At 46.4% G+C, this 27,422-nt stretch overlaps 1 protein-coding gene across 4 annotated transcripts in view; it reads left to right on the top strand.

The window, feature by feature from the left end:
- The window catches only part of PTPRJ (protein tyrosine phosphatase receptor type J), a 182,427-nt gene that overhangs the window by 131,086 nt on the left and 23,919 nt on the right, over positions 1–27,422 (top strand). For all 4 annotated transcript variants that reach the window (XM_086341688.1, XM_086341691.1, XM_086341689.1 and 1 more), the window contains exons 4-14: positions 3,371–3,571; positions 6,300–6,542; positions 7,459–7,677; positions 9,356–9,622; positions 12,814–13,071; positions 17,217–17,474; positions 18,235–18,510; positions 20,833–21,123; positions 24,600–24,731; positions 26,576–26,786; positions 26,897–27,021. In XM_086341688.1, the coding sequence (XP_086197814.1) occupies positions 3,371–3,571; positions 6,300–6,542; positions 7,459–7,677; positions 9,356–9,622; positions 12,814–13,071; positions 17,217–17,474; positions 18,235–18,510; positions 20,833–21,123; positions 24,600–24,731; positions 26,576–26,786; positions 26,897–27,021 (2,481 nt within the window). The remainder of the gene's footprint in view (positions 1–3,370; positions 3,572–6,299; positions 6,543–7,458; positions 7,678–9,355; positions 9,623–12,813; positions 13,072–17,216; positions 17,475–18,234; positions 18,511–20,832; positions 21,124–24,599; positions 24,732–26,575; positions 26,787–26,896; positions 27,022–27,422) is intronic.

Raw genomic sequence — 27,422 nt, forward strand, 5'->3', positions numbered from 1 at the left:
TGGGGCATAGACTTGGATTACTGTGATATTGAATGGTTTGCCTTGGAAATGAAGAGAGATCATTCTGTCGTTTTTGAGATTGCATCCAAGTACTGCATTTTGGACTCTTTTGTTGACTATGATGGCTATTCCATTTCTTCTAAGAGATTCTTGCCCACAGTAGTAGGTATAATGGTCATCTGAGTTAAATTCGTCCATTCCAGTCCATTTTTGTTCACTGATTCCTAAAATGTACCTGCTGCCAAAAAGTGCAAACACGTGAGCAAGACCTTTGGGGTAGGTTGTGGGTTTTGGAGAATGCCAATATCTTCATATGTGCACTATATTCAAGATCACTTCATCTAGGCTTCAATAGTAGAATGCAACTACCTATATCTCTTTGCTCCCTATTCTTGGCCTCGTAGCCTGGCTCCCCTGGGAGCTGTTTTAACACTTGTCTTTCTGTCTGCTCTCTGAGCAGCACTCCAGTGGTGTCGTGGTTAAGAGCCCAGACTGAAAATCAGAGTCCCAGCTTTGCTTCCTGGATCTGTCACTGTCTCACTATGTGATCCAGGGCTAGTTTTCCTCTTAGTTTATTGATTTATGTTTTTGCCCTCACCACACAGCCTGTGGGATCTTAGTTCCTCAAGAAAGTGAAAGTGAAGTTGCTCAGTTGTGTCCGACTCTTTGCGACCCCATGGACTGTAGCCCACCAGGCTCCTCCGTCCATGGGATTCTCCAGGCAAGAATACTGGAGTGGGTTGCCATTTCCTTCTCCAGGAGATCTTCCGGACCCAGCGATCGAACCTGGGTCTCCTGCATTGTAGGCAGACGCTTTTTACCATCTGAGCCACCAGGGAAGTCCCTAAAAGAAATGCTAAGTAATTTATTGAGGTTGGTTGGGCTTGAAGGGAACCTAGGAATCGAACTGGCGTCTCCTGCATTAGCAGGTGGAGTCTTTACCACTAAACCACCAGGGAAGCCCCTGGCCCTTCCAGCCAGGAATCGAACCTGTGGCCCCTGCCATGGGAGCCCAGAGTCTTGACCACTGGACCACTGGGTAAGTCCCTCATTGATCCTCTTAGATCTCAGATTCTTCATCTTTATCACCAGAAATACATACATATACACACATATTTTTAAAAGATATTTTAAGATGTACTTTGCTGAACTATTGAAAGTTCAGGACTTGCTTTTCAGGAATTCCCTGGCGGTCCAGTGGTTAGGACTCCACACTTCTACTGTAGAGGGCACAAGTTTGATCCCTGGTCCGGGAACCTAAGGTTCCACATGCCATGTGGCACGGCCAAAAGGAAAAAAAAAAAAGAACTTGCTTTTCTAAAATCTTCCCAGAATCCTTATGCGAATCAAAATTGAGGTCTTAACACAGTTCTTTGCCTTCTTAAAATGGTGCCGTCGCCTCCTTCGTGAAGTTGTTATGACGCACATGTGGGAAAATGTGTGCACAGCACCGTGGCTTGGTCCTTGGGACCCGGCCAGCACCCAGAATAGGACTGCGGCTGTTCTTGCTGCCTCCGCGCTGTAGCCGTGCCCGCTGTTTTATCATTCTCCTCCTCGCCATCATCATCACTGACTGCAAATGGCATCACAGTGATAACCTGCGAAAATGCTGCTCTGACGCTGTGAGTGGTTACGTGATACAGAGGAGCTTCATGTCTGGAGGGGCTTCCTAACCTGCAGTTTATTGAAGTGAGGGCCACTAGATTTTTCTGTGCCTGGTCCCTTTCTCTTGTTTCCTCTCCTGCCCTTCTTCTTCCATTGGGTCGATGTTTGCGTCTCCCTGGCTCCCGATGGGGCACGCCCCCCGTGCTGTCATTTGAAGGGCACGTCCATGCAGAGATGGTGTTGCCTGTACCCCCTTTATTCTCCTCGGATCCAGCCCTGGGTCCTTGAGAAAGGCCTTACTGCTTGTGCTTACGCTTCTGTTTCGAGTTGTTGCTCCTCCATCTAGGCTGTAATTAGGATACACCCATCTTGAAGTTTTAATTCCTGTTAGTAACCAGCATGGCTTCCATTGTGTTAAGATCCCATACATCTGCAATTTGACAGAGGAGGAAGTAATGTTCAGAGCGGTGAATTTTACTCTCAGTAAAATCTCATGCCAGTGACTGGCAGGATTGGACTCTGAGCCCTGACTTTTGAATGTCCAAATTTAGTGATGGTGTTTACAATGTCATGGTGTCTTAATGATAATCCTTTATGTTTAAATATAACATTCTTGAGCTGTCAGCAGAGGAAACCGAGACTGAGATATTTTCAGGGGTTACTTCTAGGTCACACAGCTAAGGGGCAGAACAGGTCCTTACCTCCAAGCTTGGATTCCAAGGCTGACCCTTTCTTCTTTATGCTCTTCTGTTCTGTGCCATCTTTATGCCAGAGAGCTGTGGCGCTTCCTCCTAAGATCTGAGTTTGGAAAAAAGGCTATCACACGCACAACGTTTAGGTCTTAACACAGTTTTTTCCTTCTTAAAATGGTGCCATAGCCTCCTTCATGACATTGTTACGAAGCATACGTGGGAGGATGTGTGCACGGCACCTTGGCAGGGTCCTGGGGACCATGTAGTGTACACTCCTCTCCATACGCAGCGTTTTCTGAACATCGGGGATGGATGCATTTAGCATCTCAGGTCTGTACAGATATAACTCCATGTTGAAGTTGTAGCCAGCAAGGCCAAACTCTATTATTTTTATCTTTTAAAAAACCTTTTTATTTTGTACTGGGGTATATCTTTGATTAACAAACAATGTTGTGACAATTTCAGGTGAACAGCAAAGAGACTCAGCCATGTATCTGTTCTCCCCCAAACTCCCCTCCCATCCAAGCCACCACTTAACATTGAGCAGAGTTCCCTATGCTGCACAGTGGGTCCTTATTGGTTATTCCTTTTAAATACATCCTGTGTATGTGTCCATCCTAACCCCCTCAACTATCCCTTTTCCCCATTCCTTTCCCTGCCAACCATAAGTGTGTCCTCCAGGTCTGTGGATCTCTTTCTGTTTTGTAGATTCCACACATAAGGGATGTCATACAGTATTTTTCCTCTGTCTGACTTTCTTCATTCAGTGTGATTATCTAGGTCCATGCTTGTTTTTATCTTTATTTGGTAGCCTTCTGTTTCACTGACACATGTGTATGTATTATATACACACATGTATGCATGTATGTATATATATCTATCTATCTAAATACATGGAAATCTAAATGTATTTTGTTGGAGGGAAGTCCAGGAGGCAAATAAAGAGAAATGAAATTTTATAGTTGCAAAACTCACTTCTGGAAAGTAGACATACAGAACAGCCTTTACTCTTACATTTCTTTTTGAAAAATAATTTTTTTCTGTCCTTTTTTTTGGAAACAACATTAAAATAGAATCCAGTCCTGTGAAAGCAGTTACCACCAGTCCATCCAGTGTGACTGCAACTTGGAAAAACAACACAACTGCTTCTGATTCCATGGGTGGCATAAAGAGTACGAATGAGAATCTGCACACGAGCTTTGCAAATCAGACAGGTGATAACAGCACGGATTCGGGTCCAGGAAGCAATGGGACTTCAGGAGATACCACAGTAGGTAAGATGAGTGGCTCCCAGGGCGGATCATGAACTGTCCTTCTCATCCTGTACCCTAGAGCCTTGCCCATTCAAGTTGCCTGTTGGAAAGAGATTGATTTTTGTTGACTCTGGAAGATGAGGGAAGATTCTGTGTGGTTTCATGCCCAGGAGTTCAGGTGGCAGGATCATTTAATACTAAGGTCCTGTGTGTTTTGGGATATTTTAACTGCTTCCAACTGTTTGGTTTTTAAAAAATCTCTCATTATTATTGGTGAATACTTACTTTTCTGCTAAGACTTGTGAACAGGGACCCTGTTAGAAATGTGTCTTGATGCTGTTGATAAGCTCCCCAGGAAAGTTGATGCTGTGTTTGTATTCCCAGAAGCTTCTTTTGGGCATGAAAATTTGGATACTTTATAGAGGAGTATATGCTTCAAATGCAATAAGAGCCCAGTGACATTGGATTAAGCTTAGATTTTTATTTAGCTTAGGTATCAGTACCCTGAACCACCAGTTATAACTGCAAATAACAGCTTTTTTTTTTTTTTAAAGCTGAAAAGAACCAAAAGCATAAAAAAGAGTTGAGATGCCTTTTTTTTAAGCTCAGAAAAATACAGAATTCAAAAAAAGAGGTCCTGTGTTGGTTTTCTGATCTGGAGGGGCGGTGATGTCATTGGCTTGTGGGAGCCACGGGAAGCTGACCTCTCGAGCCCGGGGCTTGAAGTGACCACCTGGCATAGCAGCTTCCGCACACAAAGCAAGCCAGTGCTAGACCAGTGGTTTTGAACATGGCTTTTCTCCAAGCCAGGAAATTATTTCTGTAAATAAAACGTTGCCCAGGTGCCCAGAAACTGCAAAGAACTGGAGAAAGAGGAGCTACAGGGATGCAATGTCACAGGCACCTTCAAAAACTCCTGGAGGTCCTCAGAGCACAGTTTTAGAGAAAACAAAACCTGCAGGAAAGCCTCACCGTATTGTGAGAGAGACAGGAAAAGAAGGACAGGGCGGAGGAGATGGAAGGGACGGAGGAGGAGGAGAAAGCAGGAAAGCCTCACCGTATTGTGAGAGAGACAGGAAAAGAAGGACAGGGCGGAGGAGATGGAAGGGACGGAGGAGGAGGAGAAAGCAGGAAAGCCTCACCGTATTGTGAGAGAGACAGGAAAAGGAGGACAGGGCGGAGGAGATGGAAGGGAACGGGGGAGGAAGAAGAAAGCAGAATTTAGAGTTGGTAATGGGACAAGGTGACACAGAATTGGTGCCTATAGGAACGGGGAGGTGACCAGGTGACCCGAAGCACCCAGCTCAGGGGCTGAGGCTCCTCACTCCAGCTTAAGGCCCCCGAGGCCAAGGCTGTGTTCATCAGCTGCTGTTTACTGAGCATGTACTATGTGCTTCAGATCAGTTCAGTCGCTCAGTCGTGTCCGACTCTTTGCGACCCCATGGACTGCAGCACGCCAGGCTTCCCCATCCTTCACTACTAGCTCCCAGCGTTTGCTCAAATTCATGTCCATTGAGTCGGTGATGCCATCCAACCATCTCATCCTCTGTCACCCCCTTCTCCTCCTGCCTTCAATCTTTCCTATCATCAGGGTCTTTCCCAATTGAGTCTTTTCAATGTGCTTAGCTGCCCCTAATACATCAGAGTGCCCTCACAGTAACCCTGAGGGCTACAGAGGAGGAATCTGTAACTCTGAGAAGCTAAGTTTCTTCTGCGCTCCTGGGGTCATTGAGCACCATGTGGAGGGAACCCAGGAGCCTGGTTCCAGAGCACTGTGGTACAGCGGTGTCCATAGCGGCCACCCAGATCACTGAGCTAGCTGGTTTATTCACATTCCGTTTCTTTAAAAAAGACAACTGCATGACCCAGTTTAGAAATCTTGGCCTCAGATATGGTTTGACATGAAGAATAAAGTCGTAGAATGGATTAGCTGGCCTAGAGCTGGATGGGGCCTGATGGGCATCCGTGCCAGTGTCTTTGAGTTGAGCCTCCTCAAGCAGGGTTGTGGCTTCGTCTGCAGTGCTGTTGCTGCGGTTACTGTCTAGTTTCTAAGTCATGTTTGACTCTTTGCGACCCCATGCTTAAAGCTAGAGCCCTGGGCTCTAGTTCCCCGATGCTCCAAGTATGCTGTGCGTTCTTGAGCAAGTCACCTTGCCGTTCTGAATTTCCATACTCTCATCTCAAGACTGAAGGATATGGGTGTCATTTTGGCCAAAGCGGTTTGGTTTTGGTCACAATCAGCCAAATAAAGTGACAGAAAGGATGGCAGAGGGATAGTATAGATTGGAAGTCTTCAGAAAATTCCCCTTGGGGTTGGAATACAGGGATGAGCGTCTCAGTTGAAATGTCTCGGTACTATGACATATTCGTATTATCTGGAATTGAGACTTTTAGATGTAGCAGATGGTCACTATTTTGGATGCTTCTTCCTGATAACCTAAAACAAATATTAAAAGCTGCTGTTTAAAAGGGCAATTTAAAGAGTGCCAAATCACTGTAGAAGTTGGCTGTCTTGGAGAATAGTTCTGATCCTAAAAAGTTACGGCTTTAAGGTTCATCCTTTTCTCCTTTTTCCTGCATGATGGTAAGTTTTCTCCCCACTGTGAAGCGATAGAATTGCACTGGACTCTGACATAAAGGAAGTGTCTGTAGTGGGCCCCACTGAATCATCGGTGCCCCCAGTCATTCATAATGAAGGGGACTGCAGGCATCTCGTTCCATCAGTGCCCACTCTGTGCTTTTCAAATAGAGCCTCATCCAGTAATGGATCTGCGTGCTGCCTTCGTGGGTGTGACGCACGTGACTCTTACCTGGAAGACTGATAACATCACGGACACCTGCCGGATGCTCCTTGAAGGAAGCCAGGAGTTGACTACAAACTTAACGGTCAATATTTTTGACCTGAAGCCGGGGAGTCAGCACACGGTCACCCTGTATCCTCTAGGATTAAATGAGACCCAGGGAAGCCCCCTGTCGACAGAAAATGGCTTGGGTGAGTCACAGCGGTGGGCTTCTGACCCATAAGGCCTTGAAGGAAGAGATGAGGTGACGCTGGTCTCTCTTCCTGCTTCTTTTAACCGACCTTCACCTTGGTCCAGGAGTTCTGCCTGTTTTACCCTCTCTCTGCAGGGGTATGGTCCAGGGAAAGAATGCCTTGAGTGGGGCTCTGCTTAGCCCAGTGTGAATCATGGGCTTGTCCCTGGAAATCCATGTTTGGAGTTGGGTGGGAGAAGATGGGTTCTTGGAAGAAGTTGGGGTTGATGCAAGTAGCTGCTTTGGAGAGAAAAGCACGTATATCTGTGGTGCTACCTGGTCTTCCCTGGTGGCTCAGATGGTAGAGTCTACCTGCAATGCAGGAGAAGACCTGGGTTCAATCCCTGGGTTGGGAAGATCCCCTGGAGAAGGAAATGGCAACCCACTCTGGTATTCTTGCTGGGAGAATCCCATAGACAGAGGAGCCTGGCGGGCTACAGTCCATAGGGTCACAAAGATGCAACTTTGTGACTTTAGCACACCTGTGCTAAAAGTACAATGCAAAATACCTGCCAAAGATGAGGCTCCTGGGACTTCCCCGGCAGGTCAGTGGTTAGGAAGCCACCTGGCAACACTGGGCAGCGTGAGTTCAGTTCCTGATTGTTAAACTAAGATCCCACGTGTGTCACACAATGAATGAATCAGTCAATACACACACGCACACACACACCCCTAAACCATTGCTTAACAATATCAGGCTCCTTTCAGGAGCATGGATCTCTTTCTGGGGGAGAAAGGGAACAGGTGTTCATAGAATCCCAGCTGTGGGCACTGTCTGATGTGGCATCCTTCGGTGGAGAGGGCAGCGGCGCTGAAAGCAGACAGGAATGCACTTCAGTCTCAGGTCATGTCTTTGCCTTTTGTGTTTCAAACAGATGCCGGCAACACAGACAGCTTGCCTGGGGGTCCCGCGGCCCCTGGGTCCAAATACCGACTGGAACGTGCCGGCCCGTCGTCTAACACTTCCCTGGCCCCGGACACCGTGGAAGTCTTGCTTCTCAGGTTAAAGCCTGGCACACAGTACAAGGCCACGGTCTATCCCCAGGCTGTTAAAGGTGCCGAAGGACAGCCCCAGGCTATAGAGTTCAAAACAAGTATGTGGAGTTTTGTAAAATGGCTTCAGCCAGAGTTTCCTAGCGCAAAGTTTGTCTCCTGTGATTCTGGTCCTGAGTTATCTCTTGCTTCATAAGTCAGCTTGTGGTTGGAGGGAATTTTCTGGAAGAGATTTTGGACAGCAGGTCCAGTGAGTTTCTTCTGAGCTCTGTGGCCAAGGCTCTTCTTTCCTTGACCCCATCACAGCATATTCAGCAGCTACTGTGTGCGGATGCGAGGGGCTCCCTTGCCCTTTCTTTTATAGCTCTGCATACTGGCCAGGGAGGCACACTGGTGTAAGGTTTTTCTCTTGAAAGTTGATATTCATTTTGTCCACGTTGGTTAAGTATTTTCCCCCTGAGAAGAGACAATGAGTCTTCTTTTTTGACCTAAACTTGAAAGGCATACTGACCTTCCTGTGTCCCTTGCTGACATGCACGCTGCTGCTTTTTACCTAGAATCTGTCAGCATTCTTACTCTGTAAATTGAACAGTTTTGGAGACTTTTTGGATCAGTGCTAATGAGGGTGTAAAGAAATGCATGGTTCCTACGCTCAGGAAATTTCAGAACAGAAGGGGAATCGAGGGAAAATACACGCAAAAGCACACAGCCATGCTCAGTGAGTTCAGAAACGAATGCTGTAGCCTTGTAGCCTTCGGGGGCTTGCTTGCAGGCGATACAGACCAATTTGGGTTATCTTATCCAAAAAGATATCTATTTTGCATGGCAGTCTCTCTGCTGCACAGCAGAAACTAACACCTTATAGGTCAAATATATTCCAATAAAAACTAAAACAAGCAAACAAACACCCCCTCTCCTCCAAATATATCTATTCTGGAAGGCTGTCATAGATCCATAGAACAGGGGGAGGAGAGTGGAGGCTGGAGGACCAAGGTCAGAACACCGAGTAGCAGCCAGAAAACTGGCGCTGGACCTGGCGACCCAGAACGGGAGGTGGTGAGGAGAAGGCTCCAGTTGCTTTCTCCTCCAGCCCCACAGGAGCCTGTCTGTTTCACTCGCTGGTGGAACCTGTCACCCGGCAGAGTGCCCCAGTGATGCAGGGTGCCGGGGTCAGCATTGTGGGGACACAGTGCAGGCGGGAGAGGACAGAGGGTGGACTGGGAGGGTGGGGTGGACAAGTGATGAATGACTAGCACTCTCGTGTTTCCTTTCCTGGAGTTATGGTTGTTATCTTGATTTTTTTTTTTTATAGATGAGGAAACTGAGCTCAGTGATTTTCCTAAGATCTACCAGGCTCTTCAGTAGAGCTCACCTTGGAACCCAGACCTGCCTCGTGCAAAAGTCTGTGATCTTTACTTAATTGTGTAGATAGTGTTAATTCTTGGATGGATAGATGCCTGAGACCTTTTGGGGTCACCCAGCACTTAGACGGGCATGTGTAGAGTCCATGTTGTGGTTTGAGACATCTATTGCATCCCTAGGATTAGTCAACTTAGCAGGGAGAATGAAGGGGAAACTATGCAGTTGCAATTAGCCAGGCTGTTTCTTCACTGAAGATGCTGTCTGACTTTTGCTGGGACCCTGTCTACACTTGGGTCTGCTGTGTTAAATGGTGTAGAACAGGAAGAAGAATTGCTGAGTGTTTCTTGGATGAGATGCCTTGATGACAGCATCTCTCTCCCTGTCTGGTGGTGGTGAACTCCTCTTGTGTCTTCACAGATTCCAGTCAGGTTTTTGACATCAAATTTGTGAACATCAGTGCCACCAGCTTGACCATGACCTGGAAGATCAATGATAATGAGTCATCTTCAGTCAATACCTACAAGATACAAGTTGTGGATGAGACAGATTCCTTCAATCTCACAGTCAATGAGACTCATGCCGTCATCACTGAACTGAGCTCAGGCACCTTGTACAACATCACGGTGTATCCTGTCCTTGAGGATGGTTCCGAGGGCACGCCGGGCTTCATCCAAGTTTACACCCGTGAGTCTGCTCGTGGCTTTGCTAACCTTTCTTCCTGCCGGCCGTGTGCCCGGCCCAGATACGAGACAAACCCTGTTCCTTTTTCGAGGAACGCACAGTTCAGCGTGTGGATCCACAGGGACTCTTACCACCTTCAAGATTTTCAGTCCTGTAATGGTGACCATTGACTGACCTGCCCACACGTCCAGCCTCGTGTGACACGTTTTCCTTGTACCGTCTCCTTTAATGTTCACACATCTGTGACATGGTTGGCATTGACCTCATTTTATGGATGAGGAATTCCAGGCTGAGAGAGATGCTGTGGGCAGGTATCACATCTTGTAAGTGTCTGAGGTGGGATCAGACAGCTGGGCTCTCTCAGCTCCAGCCTGAGCTGGTGACAACCACCCTAGCAAGGTGGAGACAGGGAGCAAATTGGTATGTGGAGATGAAAAGAACCCGGATATTCACATGCCTTTGTCCTTTGAATGTTGACAAAATAATGAAGCAGGATGCAGCTATCTCTCTTTTTTTTTTTCCTTCTCATTTGAGTCTCTCTTAAAGATAAGGTGTTTGGCAGCAAATAAAAACCTTTCTGTTCCAAAGAAGGTCCAATAATTAAAACAATAATGGTCTACCAGTAATGTAATAATATAGTGTATTAATATTACATAATGATATTGGTGTCACTCTGTGCCAGGAGCTTTGCATATATCGCAGGGGTCTTCATGGTAGCTGTTAGGATCCCTGTTTTTGTTTATTTAATTTTATTTTTTACCTTTTTGTTTTGTATTGGGGTATAGCTGATTAACAATGCTCTGACTGTTTCAGGTGAGCAGCGAAGGGACTCAGCCATACCTATATATGTATCCATTCTTCCCCAAACAGGACCCCTGTTTTACAGGTGAAAAACCTACAGCCCAACACGGCTGAGGAATTTGCCTAAAACCAGAGAGCTGGCAAGCGGCAGGGCAGGGACTTGAATCCAGGGGCGCCTGGCTCTGGACCCAGGGCTCATCTCATGAGAATGCTTTATTCCAGTGTCTGATGCTTCCTGCAAGGCGCCTTAGGCATTCTTACAGATGTCTTCTGACTGGGTCTGTGGAGTAAATGAAATCTGCTTCCTTTTCTTCACCTTCTACTTAAAAAAAAAAAATTAATCTCTCTGTTAAGATTAGGTTCACTGTGAGTAACAAACTCCCCAAGTATCCAAGACAGGAGTTTGTTTCTCTCTCACTGTAAAAGCAGCCCAGTGCTAAGCCCAGGGCTATGGATGGGATGGTAGAGTCTTAGCTGCGGCTCAGAGCAAGAAACAGGAACCGTGAGCTCACTGCAGTGTTTTTGTTTTTTATTTTAACTTGTGGAAAATTGCTTTTCAGTGTTGTGTTGGTTTCTGCTGTACAATGACAAGAGTTAGTCGTAGTTATATGTATATCCCTTGCCTCTTGAGTCTCCCTCTCCTCCCCTCATCCCACCCTTCTAGGCCATTCCCGGGTGCCAGGCTGGCTGGGCTCCTTGTGTTATATGATGGTTCCCCATTAACTATTTCACACACGATAGTATATATATGTCAGCGCTACTTTCTCAATCTGTCCCACCCTCACCTTCCCCCGCTGTGTGCACAAGTCCGTTTTCTACTAGGGTCATCAGTACTGTTTTTCCAGATTCCATATACATGTGTTAATGTACGACACTTGCTTTTCTGACTTCACTTCAGCCTGTATGACAGGCTCTAGGTTCACTCACCTCACTACAACGGACTCAGATTCATTCCTTTTTATGGCTGAGAGACTATGAGCTATTTGAAGCTGAGAAGGATCTAATCTTGGAACTGAGAGTTTATAGAATCATTGGAAGGGCTGATGTGTTAATTTGCTAGGGCTGCTGTAACAAGCACCGCAGATTGGGAGGCTTTAACAGCAGAAATCTGCTCTCTCACAGTCTGGAGGCAAATAGTCTGAGATCAAGTGGTTCAGGGTTGGTTTCTTCTGAGATCTGCCTTCTTGGTTTTGTGATGGCCAGCTTCTCCCCGTGTCTTCACATGACTGTCCTTTGGTCTGTGCATGCCTGTGTCCCAGTCACCTCTTTATTTTATTTTATTGAAATACTGTTGATTTACCATGTTGTATTTCTGCTGTATAGCAAAGTGACTCAGTTAAACATGTTTATATTCTTTTTTTACATTCTTTTCCATTATGGCTTATCACAGGATATTGAATATAGTTCCTTCCAATTTCTTCTTATAAGGATACTAATTGTTGTAATTTAGGACCTACCTTAATGGCCTCATTTTACCTTAAACACTTCTTTAAAAACCCTGTCTCCAAGTATAGTCAGATTCTGAGGTACTGTGGGTTGGGACTTCAATATAAGAATTTTGAGGGGACATAATTCAGCTCATAACATGTGAGGTGCAGGGTCTAGGCTGGGACCCAGAAATGACTCCCAGTCTAAGGGTGCAGAACTCCCCACCCTGGATGGCCCCAGCAGTGTCACAGTCAGTACCTGGCTGTAGTTGTTGGCTCTTGGAATGTATGGAGTTGCTTGCTGGGCATCAGGAGGCTGCAGCCACTGCCACATTGTTGGTTCTAGAGCCAGGTAGCCTGAGTCCAGGGATCACACCCACAGTTCAGCTACAAAGAGGAGAAAATACTGCTTCCCCCTTTAAGGTTGTTTCTTAGGAGCCATATTGTTCTTATACTCACATCCCATTGGCCAGAACTTAGTAATCACGTGACTAGTTGCAAGGGAGGCTGGGAAATGTAGTTTTTTAAATCTCCAAGAGTCATGTACATTGCTAAAAATCTGGGAGTGTATGTTTAAGGAAAATGGAGGCGGATGAATTTTGGGGGTCAACAGCACCTTCTGCTGTACATCGTTAAAAAAAGACTCTGGGTGGCTAAGTGTTGTATGCAAGATAAGACTGCTGGCAGTGGCCAAGGTCCCACTCCAGAGTCTGAGCCCCGAACCCTCGGGAATTCACTCACCCCTTTTCTCATTTCCTTTGAATGACTTTGTACAACTTAACCGGTGTCTGAACTCCTGTGGCCAATTGTTCTCTTGATGGTTAGAAACATGAGTTCCTAAGGGGCTTGTGTTGTAGGTGTACCAAGTGTGCATTTAATCTCTGTGTAAATATTTTGTGAGATTCAGTCACCCTTGTCTTCTGGAGAAATAGATTCTTAATCTAGTCATTTGCTTTCTTCACACAGCCCCCAGTCCAGTTTCTGACTTTAGAGTGACAAGTGTCAGCACAAGGGAAGTTGGCTTAGCATGGAACAGCAATGACACTCATTCCTTTGACATACATATCACACCTCATGAAGCTGGAGAACCTCGAATCATCACCACCACCGAACAAAGTATTGTCATTGGTGGCTTATACCCTGGAACCATGTATCGTTTTGATATATATCCACAAGGACCAAATGGGACTAAAGGGGATTCCCAAACAGTTTCCACTACAACTGGTAAGCAAATAGGCTGTATTTTCTGTGAATTAGTTATGTTTCTTAAGGGAAATCAGTATAAACCTTACCTGTCAAAATTTCCAAATATTGCTTTTCTTTTAATTATCTAAGAAAGACCTTTTAAAAAATTGTTAATGACAGCAATGCATATTCATTATCTAAAATACAGATAAGCAAAAAGAAAAATCACCTGTAGACCAACAGCCAGAGATAATCACTAATAGCTTTTGATGCATGATGTTTTAGAACAGGGGTCCCCAACCCCTGGGCCACAGACTGGTACTGATCTGTGGCCTGTTAGGAACCAGGCTGCACAGCAGGAGGTGAGTGGTGGGTGAAGGAGTCACTCCCCATCGCTTGCATTTACCGCCTGAACTCCACCTTCTGTCAGATTGGCCATGGCATCAGATTCTCATAGGAGTGTGAGCCCTACTGTGAACTGTGCATGCGGGGGGTGTAGGTTGCGTGCTCTTTATGAAAATCATCCCCAAACCACCCGTCTACCCTGTGTGTGGAAAAATATCTTCCATGAAACCAGTCTGTGGTGCCAAAAAGGTTGCAGACTGCTCTTCTAGAATTTTAAGATTATATAAAGGTGTATGTATGTATGTGTGCATGTATATTTTAACAAGTATTAAAATCCTCTACACATGTGGTTTTAAATCTGCTTTTTGTTCTATTCAAGTTTATTATGATTCTTCTTCCCTATCAGCATAAATATCCCTGCAGATTAATTTTAATATCTGCCTGGCATTCCCTTGTCCGAATCAGGAGTCAGCAGACAATAAAGGTCCATGGGTCAAATCTGGCTCACTGCCTGTTTTTTTTTTTATAAGTAAAGCTTTATTCAAGCCTAGCCATGCTCATTTCTTTATATAAAGTCTATGACTTCTTTCGTGCTAGAAACAAATAGTTTCAACAGAGAATACATGGCCTGCAAAGCCTAGGATATTTGTTCTGTGGTCCATATAGAAAAAGTTTGCTGACCCTTGGTTAGATCTACTACTATTACTACTACTACTACTAAGTCGCTTCAGTCGTGTCCGACTCTGTGCGACCCCATAGACGGCAGCCCACAAGGCTCCCCCGTCCCTGGGATTTTCCAGGCAAGAATACTGGAGTGGTTAGATCAGTGGTTCTCCAAGTGTGGTCCGGGGATCTCTGGGGCGGTCCCCTAGACTCTTTGAAGGGGGTCTGTGAGGTATTAGTATTATCATAATACTACTAGAATACTATTTGGCTTTTTCACTCTCATTCTCTCATGATAAGTGTACAGTGGAGTTTTCCAGATGCAGTGTGACATGGGATGGCATCATTCTTCTGTTGGCTCATGGAATGTATGATTGGTATTCTTACATTTTAAGCATTTCCTCATTAAAAATGTTCTGTTACAGCATACATAAATATAACCTAAATAAATAAAAATTCTCTGAGAGCCTCAATAATTTTCAGAAGGTAAAGGAGTCTATACTGCTGGTCTGGATGTATTATAAATTGCTTGACCATTTGCCTGTTGTTGGACAGGTAGATCATTGACAGTCTTTCATGAACAATATTGTGATGCAATGGTCTTGTTAGTTCTATGAGGCTGATTGATGTTGATAAAAGTATTTCATGAAAACAATCCATTGTTCATTATTGTTACCTTTGAAATTTGAAATGAAATTTTTTGGGAAAGCTTGGAGAACATCCAGTATCCTTGATCTTTGATTGCACGGGACTTGAAATCCTTTCTACAGAAGGAAAGAGTAAATAAATGGGACTGATTCCTTGAGCCATGTGTGAAGTCAGTTGGGTTTTTGAGATTCTCCTTGTGTGGGTTTTCTCAACTTTGTTGGTTAGGTTAAGCATTGATGGTTATTTGGAAGATCTGCCTCCACAATAAGGGAACTGCTAAAATGTATCCCTCAGATGAAGTGCATAGTTCCTTTTCAAGTCTGATTTTCAGGTTAGACTTTTGAGATCAGGTTATAGTATCAACATATATATTTTTTCTCTCTTTTTGAGAATGTAGCTAATGGTAAGGGGATCACAATTTGGGTCCCTTTGATGTTGTGTGACTTGCCAATTCCCAGGATTTACTGCAATAATAACATTATGTAGCGGGGGTCTACAAAGCGCTGTGCTCTCAGCCTTTGTATTTAAACATTTTGAACACAACTCTATGAGGTAGGTACTATTATCATCTCTATTTTATAGAGTAGGAAACGGGGACTCTGAACTTAAGTAACTGACCCAGGGTGACAAGAGAGTGAACTGGCCTCTGTCTGCCTTTGGAGACTGAGGTCTTAACCACAGTGTGGACTGCACTGCGATATGGAGCAACTGCAGAAGTAATTTAGGACTATTCATAAGGAGAAGGCATCTCTTGTACTATTGCCTATAATTGTCCCAATGAATGGAAATCAAGAAGAGTTATAATAAGGCACTAGGCTCTTAGGACATCACCAATTCTATTATTGACCAATGTTTGCTGTTATTGGGGGAGAATCAATGTAACAGCATTAAAGGTGATTTTGAAAAAGGGAAGCAAGTACTGGATGACCCAGCAATTCCACTCTTACATGTATACATATTTCTAAAAGAATTGAAATCAGGGACTTGAACATATTTCTCTACACCAACATTCACAGTAGCATGATTCACAATAGCTAGAAGGTGGAGGCAGCCAAGTGTCCATCAGCAGGTGAAATGTGGTATATCCATACAATAGAATGCTGCTGCTGCTGCTAAGTCGCCTCAGTCGTGTCCGACTCTGTGCGACCCCATAGACGGCAGCCCACCAGGCTCCCCCGTCCCTGGGATTCTCCAGACAAGAACACTGGAGTGGGGTGCCATTGCCTTCTCCATATAATAGAATAGTTGTTGTTATTTAGTTGCTAAGTTATGCCCGACTCTTTTGTGACCCCATGGACTGTAGTCCACCAGCCTCCTCTGTCCATGGGATTCTGCAGGCAAGAATCCGAGAGCGGGTTGCCCTTTCCTCCTGCAGGGTATCTTCCTGTCCTAGAGATTGAACCCGCGTCTCCTGCATGGCAGGTGGATTCTTTACCATTGAGCCACTAGGGAAGCCCCACACTAGAATATTATTTAGCCACACAAGGATTGATGTACCAAGGCATGCTACAGTGTGAATAAACCTTGAAAGCATTATGCTAGGTGAAAAAAGCCCATCATAGAAGAACAACTGCCATGTACATCCACTTATGTGAGGTGCCTAGAATTGGCACATTCGTAGAGACAGAAGATAGTGGGGAGAAGGGAGGAATGAGAAGTTCTTACTTCAAGGGAACAGAGTTTGTGTTGGGCATCATGAAACACTTTGTGTTTAGCCAGTGATGATGGTGATACCCCACTGTGAACATACTTAACACTTACAAATGGTTCAGATGATAACTATTGCACTCTGTTTATTTTACTACCACAAAATTCAATAAAGACTTTAAAGATGGTCCTTGTAAAAAAAATCTTAAAAAAAAAGAGATTCTGTGCAGTTATACTGCAGCTGGTTCAGTGTGTAGAGGTGAGATGGTGAGTGCAGAACCCAGAGCCCTCTGGGTAGTTTCGCTTCTGACTCCTCACTGTGAGGATGCGGCTCCGTGTGCTTTTTCCCCTTCCGCACTCCAGCCTCAAGTGCCCATTTCAGTGTCAACTCTCCATTTCCGTCTTTCTCTTCAGTGTGCCTGCCTGTGTTATAGAAAGATGTTTTCTTCTGAGGGACTGGTTTTTAAAAAACTTTGCTGAGATATAATACATACGCTGAAACTCACACGCACCCTAAGTGCGTAATTTGATGCATCTTTACAAACTGAACCCATCTGGTCACTAGCACTCAGATCAAGAAAACCTGAGCATGGTTTCCACTCTAGAAGACCCCCTCCCAACCAACCCCAGACCAAGGGGATGTCTCTATGACAGAAGCAAAAGGCCAGAGAACAGATAGGACAGGCTGGTAAATTCATCGGTGTTGCAGAAGAGCCAAGATTCTTGAAAGAAACTGTTTCTCACCTAAGTGTTAGAGTTTGCCCTTAGTGAACTCATTTGATGACAGAAGAGCAAGTTCTCTGGGCAGGTGCTTTAGAATAAAGCTGGACATTGCGATGGTCATTGACAGACTTCCTTTTTTCTTCCTTTCCTCTGCCCAGACTGCAGCGCAGTGTTTGACATCCGCGTCATTAACGTCACCACCACCGACATGCAGCTGGCGTGGCAGAACACAGACAACGCTTCCGAATACATCTACAGTGTAGAAATACAGTCTGAACACAGCTCTGATCGGAAGAACAGTTCTCACACGGGGATCGCTTTCCACGACCTGACCCCGGGCACCTTATACAAGATCACAGTCACCCCCCAGATGGACTTTGTCCAGGGGCTGGCCAACTCCACCCTACAGTACACACGTAAGTGTTTCAGGACACCCTCCTAAGGAAGCATTTTTCCAGCCTTTCAGCCGGAGGAGGGGAAATAAGCATGGGTTCAGTGATGAGGCAAGAGGCCCTTGTGTTTCTGGGCTCCAGGTAGAATGTGAAACCGAGGAAGCTGAAGACGTTGGGCTCAGCCAACGTTCTGCCCTGCCCTGGTGGCACTGGTGCTGAGCCATGTGAACTTGGAATTGTCTTCCGAAGCAGAGAGGCATCCCATGAGCATGGGAAGCATCACCATTCATTCCTTGGGAATACAGACTGGAGGAGGGGTCACCCGGTCATGTTGGCATGGAAGATGCTGCCCAAAGGAAGCAGTTTTGCATGCACCAGTAAGGGACATGCTTTGCTAATATTTGACCTAAATATATGGTAGAGATGGAAGTTTATAATGTCTTTTTTGTATATTTTTGTTTCATTAATCATATTTCAAAAACAAGTAGGAAATTACATCTTAAAAATAGATTTCAGATAAAGTATTAAAAGAAGTCTGAAAAGCTTCAATTCTTTTGAGATTTAATCTGTATAATTATTTTCTAAATGTCTTTTTGGGGAAGCCTCCTCTTTTTTGATCCCAGCAAGTATTAGCTTTATTTATTCTTTACCCAAAGGAGCCAGGCTATTTTTATTTTAAATTTAATGAAAAAAAAAAAGAAAAAAAAAGTCCAGGCTATTTTTAGATGCAGTCAATAAAATGGCTCAAGTTAATCCATCCTTTTTTTTTTCCCTAAAACTTAAGGGCCCAGCAAGGTGTCCAGCATTGAGATAATGACCAATACCACAGCAGCAACCTTAAATTGGCAGAATGTTGACGAAGCCTCTTCAAACTACACCTACTGCCTTCTTATTAGGCAGGACGGAAGTTCCAGCAACTTCCCGCCAATAGTCACAGACGTCAGCGTTACCCATGCTACGGTCACCAACTTAATACCTGGTTCCTCCTACACCGTAGAGATCTTCACGCGGATGGGGGATGTCAAGTCACTTGGGCCCAGCAGGCAGTCATTCTGTACAGGTGGGTAGTCTCAGGGGACTCTTGGATTCCATCTGGTGTCATGCTGACCTTGCACGTAGGTCCTTGCAATAAACTCCAGTTGATTAGTTTTTTTTGCCGATCACCATGGCATCTTAGTTTTCCAACCAGGGATAGAACCTTCGCCCCGCTGCAGTGGCCCACCAGGGAAGCCCCTCGAGTTGGTTAGCGTCTGTGTGGTGTGTGAGCATCCTAGTAGCTCATTAGTGCTGTCTTGCTGCCCTCATCGTTCGTTCATTCAGCAGATACGTTCTGAGCATTTACTGTGCGTCAGGTACCGTCTAAGGTCACAGATGAGTCCCTGCCTTTCTGAAACTTCTGTTCTGGTGGCGGAAGACCCAATAAGCCAGAAACATAGGTTATCAGGTGATGATTACTGCTGAGGAAAGATAAGTAAAAAGGATAGGAGAAATGAGATGTTTATCTTGGGGAAGGCTTTGTCGAAAAGGTGACTTTTGAGCAAAGACTTGCAGGAAGTGAAGCCAGTCGTGTGGACAGGAGAGACGGGCAGCCCCAGTGTGGAGGTCCTGGGCCTGGAGTGTGCCTGCTGTGTTGGAGGAAGAGCAGGAGGTCAGGATGGCAGAGGGCAGCAAGAGGGGGAGGTGGAGGAGGTGAGGCCAACGGGGTGAGGGGCCAGGGCACGGCTGATGTCAGGCCTTGCAGCTCATAGTTTGGCTTTTACCCTGAAGAAGACAGAAAGGATATAGTTAAAAGGGATGCTCAGCATTTTCACTTTTCTTGATCCTTATCTCTCAATGCAAAAAGTGTGAGCGTTTAAAGAGAAGAGCCCTGTGTTTAACTGAAGGAGCTTTCAGAGAGTGAGTGGGGGGATGTTTGGTGAACGGCTGTGAGTCCTTCTGCTCACAGTTCTGATGGCGGGGCTTTATCCCTCTGGACCTGTGGGCCACCTTGTCCCCTACCGCCTTTGCACTTGCTTCCTTTCTTCCTTAGACTAAGCCCTTCAGGTGTGTTCAGGCTGATCTGGAAGTCGGGCAGGGATCTCAGCAGATCAGCCTCCCTGGTAGTGTAGGGGTTGGGACCTCGATGACCTCTGACCTTTCACGTGGAGTGGCAAAAGAGATCCTGGCAGCTCTGAGCCCCCTGTGTTAACTCAAACTCTGTTCACCCGGTCTAGACTCTGATCTTTGGCGTGCGGGTGGCTTCCATTGCTAATATTTATCTTAGCTGCAGTCATGGCTCCCTGTAGCAAGAGAAAGATATCTGTGAGCATTTATGAGTGGGGGGGTGGATGGACAGGACTGTGGGAGGGGGATCGTATCGGGCAGGTTGTCCTTCCAGGCCTCAGGTGGAGAATGTGGGCGCTGTGCGTGGGTGCCTCTTTAAAACTTTTTCTGCTTTAAAACACCACAGTGTTCAAGTCATGATAATATCCCCGCCCCCAGTACATTAACACAGAGTTTTCCATTTATTTATTTTTGGAGGCACCGCTGGGATCTGAAAGAGTTTTCCATTTATGTCAGCTTTTTGTGGACACTTAATAAAATCCTGCTGCTGCTGCTTAGCTGACTTGGGCGTGTCTGAGTCTGTGAGACCCCATGGACTGCAGCCCGCCAGGCTTCTCTGTCCATGGGATTCTCTTGGCAAGAGTACTGGAGTGGGTGGCCATGTCCTCCAGGGGAGCTTCCTGGCCCTGGGACTGAACCTGGGTCTCCTGCATTGCAGGCAGATTCTTTACCGCGGAGCTACCAGGGAAGCCCTAATAATATCCTACTGGCCCTTCAAATGGGTAGAGACAAATAACACCCCATATTAAAGATGAAGAAATTGGTACCATTTACCATTGGTTATTCAGCCTGTTGTGTATGTAGAAAACACCCTGGACTTGGATTTAGAAAACCCAAGATCCAGTTTTGGCTTTGCCACTGGCCAGCCAGTCATTTGAGCAAATTACTTAATCTAAGTCTCAGTTGATTCAGCTGCAAAGTGGGACAGTATTAACCCTGCCTGTTCCAGAACGATGGTCAAGAGGGTGCCCAGAAGAGGGGACACAGGTGGAGAAATTGCTACCACTCCCCGCATAAGGTAGCTATGTCTCACAGGCCCTTGTGCTCTTCCAGCCTGGAGCCCGACGGCCACCGTTTCATTTAATCCTCGGGTCTTCCTGCAGCTGGGGCTGACCCAAGGTCACAAAGTTCAGTAAGGCCTGATTCAAGGTCAGCCTCTGCCTCTTCTGACATTCCCCACTGCTGTCTCCTCATCACCAACGGGCCAGGCATCCCAAGTTTAAGTGTTTGCAAAGGCAAGCGTCCAAGAATCTCATGCTGTGCTGTGCTTGCCTTGCAGACCCTGCGTCGGTGGCCTCCTTCGACTGTGAAGCAGTCCCCAAGAAGGCCACCTTGGTCCTTAGGTGGGCCTGCCCTTTAGGCACCAGCACAGGCTTTGAGCTGGAGGTCAGCCATGGACACTGGAAAAATAAAATGACCTTGGAGGGCTGCTCTTTGAACAACGGCTCTGAGTTCATGACGGAAGTCACGCATTTGAATTTTTCTACCTTGTACGACGTCAGCATTGCTACCAGCTCCTGTAACAAGACGGCACCGCCCGCCCAAAACACCTGCCTCTCTGGCATCACAGGTGAGCTTCCCAGAGGGCAGGGTAGCCAGCAGGTCATTTGATCACTCCTGGAAAGCTGACCCAGTGGCTCTGCCAAGTGTGCTCGGAAACCTGTTTCTAAAAAAAAATTATCCAAAATATTTGTTTTTGTTAACCCAGTTCTGTAGAAATGTAGTCTATATAGTCTATAGAAACCATAGTGAGTGAGTGAAAGTCGCTCAGTCGTGTCCGATTCTTTGCGACCCCATGGACATACAGTCCGTGGAATTCTCCAGGCCAGAATACTGGAGTGGGTAGCCTTTCCTTTCTCCAGAGGATCTTCCCAACCCAGAGGTCGAACCCAGGTCTCCCACATTACAGGCAGATCCTTTACCAGCCTAATTACAAGGGAGGCATAGAAACTGTATAATCTATAGGAATTTAATGAGTGAGAATTATCTTTTACATTCCCAAAGTTGCCTTTGTTTTATGCAACAATTTGTTGCCACATATTCTTTTAAGTGGTAAGTTCCTCTACTGCATTAAAACAAAGTATTTTTATAGAAATGTTCAGACAGACACGAAAGCAAAGGACAGTGTAATGGGACCCACGTACCATCATCACTCATTTGTGGGCATTTGATGGCATTTGTGTTGACCATTTGTGGGCATTTGATCAATCTGGTTTCATTTATATCCCCTCCACTCTTATTGGATTCCTTTGAGACCAGTCCTGGTTATTCTATAATTTTATTTGTATGTTTTCCACATGTATTGATGCAAGAGAGGGACTCCTTTCCCCCTTTTTTTCAAACATAACTACATTACTATTTGGTTCAGTTCAGTTGCTCAGTTGTGTCTGACTCTTTGTGACCCAAAGGACTGCAGCACTCTGGGCCTCCCTGTCCATCACCAACTCCCGGAGTCCACCCAAACTCATGTCCATTGAGTGAGTGGTGCCATCCAAGCATCTCATCCTCTGTCAGCCCCTTCTCCTCCTGCCCTCAATCTTTCCCAGCATCATGGTCTTTTCAAATGGGTCAGCTCTTTGCATCAGGTGGCCAGAGTATTGGAGTTTCAGCCTCAGTCCTTCCAATGAATATTCAGGACTGATCTCCTTCAGAATGGACTGGTTGGATCTCCTTGCAGTCCAAGGGACTCTCAAGAGTCTTCTCCAACACCACAGTTCAAAAGCATCAATTCTTTCGCATTCCTATTACCATTACATTAAAAAATTTAACAATCCTTTTTTTTTTTGGCCATGCTGCACAAATTGAACTCAGGTTACAGCAGTGAAAGCACTAAATCCTAACCACTAGGTCACCAGGGAACTCCCAGCAATCTTTTTTTTTTTTTTTTTTTCTTTAAACTATTACGAGATACTCAGTCAAGATTCAAATTTCGCTAGAATCTGGGTCAACAAATTCCCCAGCTGTTTTGGGGTCATTCACAAGAGATTCCTCCTAGTGAATGTTCTCATGTTGTTGCCTAGTTGCTCAGTCGTGTCTGACTCTTTTGCAACCTCCTGGACTGTAGTGCTCCAGGCTCCTCTGCCCATGGGATTTCCCAGGCAAGAATACTGGAGTGAGTTGTCCTTTCCTTCTCCAGGGGATCTTCCCAATGCAGGCAGGCAGGGCCCCTTGAGTGTAGGACTGAGAAAAGCACTGAGAAGGAAAGAATTTCCAGGCTTGGAGGTGAATGCTGTCTTGGGGTAGGGAGCTGGGGACTCCCAGCTGGCCGGCTAGAAGGCAAAGAGCGATGGGCAGTGTGGGAGCGGGTGTTACAGTGTCTGATGAGGCAGTTGACACCAAGCCGTGGGAACAGCACCTCCAAGTGGCCACTGCTGTCAGTTACTTGAGAGGTTGCCGGAGGATGGTTTAGAGCTGTGCCTTCCAGTAGGAAATCATATGAGCCTCTTGTATAATAAAAAATTTTCTAGGCACCACATTAGGAAACTAAAAAGAGCAGCTGAAATGAAGTTTTTTTTTTTTTTCCTGCTCTCTGTGGCATATGGGATCTTAGTTCCCTGACCAGGGATTGAACCCTTGCATTGGAAGTGTGGACCACTCGACTGCCAGGGAAGTCCCTGAAATGAGTTTTGATCATATTTTATTTAACCCAGTATATTAAAAATGTTATCATTTCAGCATTTAATTTCACTTAATTTGTATAAAGTAAGTTATTAATGGGGCTTCCCTGGTAGCTCAGCTGGTAAAGAAGCTACCTGCAATGCAGGAGACCTGGGTTCGATCCCTGGGTTGGGAAAGATCCCCTGGAGGAGGCCATGGCAACCCAGTCCAGTATTCTTGCCTGGAGAATCCCATGGACAGAAGAGCCCGGTGGGCTACAGTCCACGGGGTCGCAGAGTTGGACACGACTGAGCAACTAAGCACACGTGTGCGTGCACACACACACACACACACACACACACACACACACGTTATTAATGAGACACTCTACGTCCAGAGTTGGACTAGTTACTTTTCAGAGTGGTTTATTGTTGCTTAGTCTCTCAGTCGTGTCTGACTCTTGTGACCCCATGGACTGTAGCCCGCCAGGCTCCCCTGTCTGTGGGATTTCCCCGGTGAGAATCCTGGAGTGGGTTGCCATTTCAGTGGCTGCCATATTGGACAGCATATGTTTGGAGAATTGGGTTGTGGGCTTTGTCTTTTTGGAGTTGACTTTTCTGAGTCTCTCTTGATTATAATAGCAAAGACACTCACACTGTACCTGGGAGACACAGTTAGGTAGAGAGTGTGTATGAGGAGAGGGACCATCTTTAATTCAACTTTTCTTTCCTTTTGTGTCAATTCAGAGAGTGGCTTTATGAGCTTAGCTCGGGAAGCTGAGGCACGAGATTTTGAAGGCCTCTTTCAGAATGTTTCCGTGTGGGCTTTTCTGATTTCCAGGAAGAGGGTCAGCTGGGTTTCTCTAGCGGAGTTTTAAACCATCCCTAGCAAACAATGAGGACTTTGGTGTGAAGGGCAGAGTAGGACTGCAGTCAGGTCTCAGGAGGAAGCGTGTTCTCTCCACATCGTCCTTGCTTCCCCCTGGGTTCCTGCTCCGTCATTGTTCTCAGCTGACCGACCAGTCCTGGGGCCAAGTCCAGCTCCCAGGTCCCCACCTGGACGTTCCACCTACACAGCCTCTGTCTCGCTCTCCTCCTTCTGCACCCCTTCTCAGGGTACGCAACCTGGCCTTTCTGGGTCAGGAAGGACTGGTGGAAAACAGGAAAGATGTAGTACCTTCTAGAAACGAGGTTGCCAGGAGGCCCCCTTGGGAATGTGGTTGGACCCACTGAAGGGGTGCTTGTCAGCTAGGCAGGCTCCCCGAGGACCCCCCACCTCTGTCCCCACCAGTTCGCCTCCTCACCCTTCGCTTCTGGATTTGCTTTGCGTGAGCCCAACATGCAGCATGCAGAACCAGGGGGGATCTTGAGGGGGGCACTACAGTAAATCTTCTCCTTAATAATATTGTTCCTTCTTTGGTTTTAAGTGTTTTGTGTTGTCCTGTTTCAGACCCCCCTCTTCCGGATGGGTCCCCTAATATCACATCTGTCAGTCACAATTCGGTGAAGGTCAAATTCAGTGGGTTCGAAGCCAGCCATGGACCTATCAAAGCCTACGCACTCGTTCTCACCACTGTGGATGGTAAGCAGGGGTCCTGATGGGTTCCGTAGCTGGCGGGTGATGCATGACCGGGCGCCACTTCCGTGCCCACTGAGGCACATTAGTGAGACAGACACATGTCGGGTTTGACACTGCGGCCCACACTTTGGCACTCACCCGGGGATGGGTAGGTGTAATTCTGATGAGCTCAGTCAGAGGTTGACAGACTTCCTGTAAAGGGCCAGACGGCAAACCATTTTAAACTTCGCAGGCTCTGCTGTCTCCTTCTCAGCTGTTCGACTTTGCGGCTGTCACATGAAAGAAACCATAGAAGATACAGAAAGAGTGAGAGTGACTATTCCAGAATTTACCAAAAATGGATGGCTGGCTGGCTGTGGCCCTTGGATTTGACTTGCTTACCTGTAATCTAGGTTCTTCATCTCTTTCGCAACACAGGGTCTTTTAGGTGGCAGATTAGTAGTTTTAACCAACTTTGTCTCTTGCACATGTGCATACACACATGTGCACACATGCACACACACACACACACACCCAAATGATCCTCAAAGGGTGACTTTTTCTTGGAAGAAAACAACAAAAAAATTTGCATTTGCAGTGGGAACTGGCAAAGAGCATCGCCATAGCTGAGAGAGGAGGTGGATTAAATGCCGCCTTTCCTTAAAGGGCTCTATTACGTTCCTTGGAAGTAAGAAGGGAAAGCTTCGAGGATGGGTGGGTGGGTCTGGGTGCTTTGTTCAAGGCTTGGTTTAAAGGTCTGAGTTTTGGAACTTCCCTGAGGGTGCAGTGCTTAGGACTCTGAGCTTTCAAGGCCATGTGCCTGAGTTCAATCCTGGTTCGGGAACTAAGCTCCTGCAAGTTACGTGGCATGGCCAAAAAACAAAAAAGTGCAGGGTTTTGCTTTTTGCTGATTCTTTAACTGTGAACAATGCAGTGCTGTCCCTGCCCAGGCATGCAGCCTGTGATTCTGCCCTCATCTCCCCGAGGAAGACAGAGATCAAACCCACTGTTAGGGCAGTGGGCATCTGGGAAGACAAGGGATTTGCTGGTGTCGTCAACCTGTGGCTTGATTTCAAAAAGAGACGTTGAGATCTTGCTCTTTCTCTTTCTGTCTTTTGTTTTGAGTCTGTTTTAGACACCTAGTCATTTTGCTGTGAAGGTTTACAGCGGATCCCAAGCTCAGATCTTTGCTGAATGGGGGAGGTGAGGGTGCATACTGAGCAGCCTGATCAGGAGCAGCCTGGGGTGGGTGAGGTCACACACACCCCCGTCGGATGGTCTGGGTTAGAAATACAAGCCCACCACCTTTGGCCCAGTCTCTTTTAGCCATGCCATGCAACTTGCAGGAGCTTGGTTCCTGACAGGGATTGAACCCGGGTACATGGCCTTGAAAGCTCGGAGTCCTAACCACTGGACCCTCAGGGAAGTTCCAAAACTCAGACCTTTTTACTGTACAGATGTATCCCCATCTGTACAGTGGGGACAGTCAGCCTGTGCAGCGAGATTATTGTGGGGATTAAATGGGTAAGTAAAGCTCTTAGAACTTAATAGAAGGAAAACCTGGCAGAGAGAGCATACCTAAGGGATGGCAGGGGTTACCACCACTACCCAGTGTCAAGGTCATTATTTAGAAATGCTGGAGACACATTGAACCTCTGTGATCACTTTCTTTCTCTTTAAAAAAGATTTATTCAATGTTTAAAGATTACAGTCCATTTACACTTGTTACACAATATTGGCTGCACCCTCTGTGCTGCAGAAGGCATCCTGGAGCCTGTCTTACACCAGCACTTTGGACCTCCCTCCCCACTCCACGTGCGATCCCTTTCTCCCTTTCTTATGCCTTCCCTTCTGTGTGCCTTTCTTAGTTCATCGGCCATCGGCAGATGTTTTGAGATTCACATATGGCGACTTCAAAAGGGGGGCCTCGAATACTTATGTGACATACCTCATAACGACAGAAGCAAAGAGACGTGCTCAGGGCTTGTCTGAAGTCTTGAAATACGAAGTTGATGTTGGCAACGAGTCCACCACGCACGGCTACTACAACGGGAAGCTGGAACCCCTGGGCTCCTATCGGTAATGCCTCATGGTTCTTGCTCTTGGGGGCCGGGCCTCTGAGTGCAGAGCTCTCTGTGCCTGGGACATGAGGTCTCAGTCACCTCTTTTTTTCCCTTGTCACCCCACAGGGCTTGTGTGGCCGGCTTCACCAATATTGCCTTCAACCCTCGCAACGCGGGACTCATAGACGGGAACGAGAGCTACGTGTCCTTCAGTCCCTGTTCAGAGGCCGTTTTCTTGCCGCAGGACCCAGGTAGAGGGGCAAGACTGCTGTTAGCAGCTCACTGAGGCTTTGCTTCCAGTGTCCACAGAAGGACGGGCGTCTGCACCCCTCCCTGGGTCCCCAGGAGGCTTGGAAAGTCTCGTCTCTTTTCGCAGAAGCTGAGCTGTCACTTGGCCATCAGGACCCAGCTCAGCTTCCTCTTCTGGCGTCCCCCAGCCCCCGCCCGCCACGTCCCTCCTCCGAAGGCCCGTCGCACGTCCAGTCTGCACACGCTGTTTGTGCCTTTCTCTTCAGTGTAGTGGTTTGTGTGACCGTGTGCCGGACACACGTGCCCCTTTCAGCGCATGGAACTCTTGACTATTAGGATCAGAAGGAGCCATGGAAATCATCTTGTCGGATCCTCGTTTTATTTTTTAAAAATTTTATTGAAA

The sequence above is a fragment of the Bos grunniens genome, chromosome 15 (assembly GCF_055505025.1).
Source record: "Bos grunniens cultivar Pamir isolate PY7600 chromosome 15, Bosgru_T2T1.0, whole genome shotgun sequence".
NCBI lineage: Eukaryota > Metazoa > Chordata > Mammalia > Artiodactyla > Bovidae > Bos > Bos grunniens.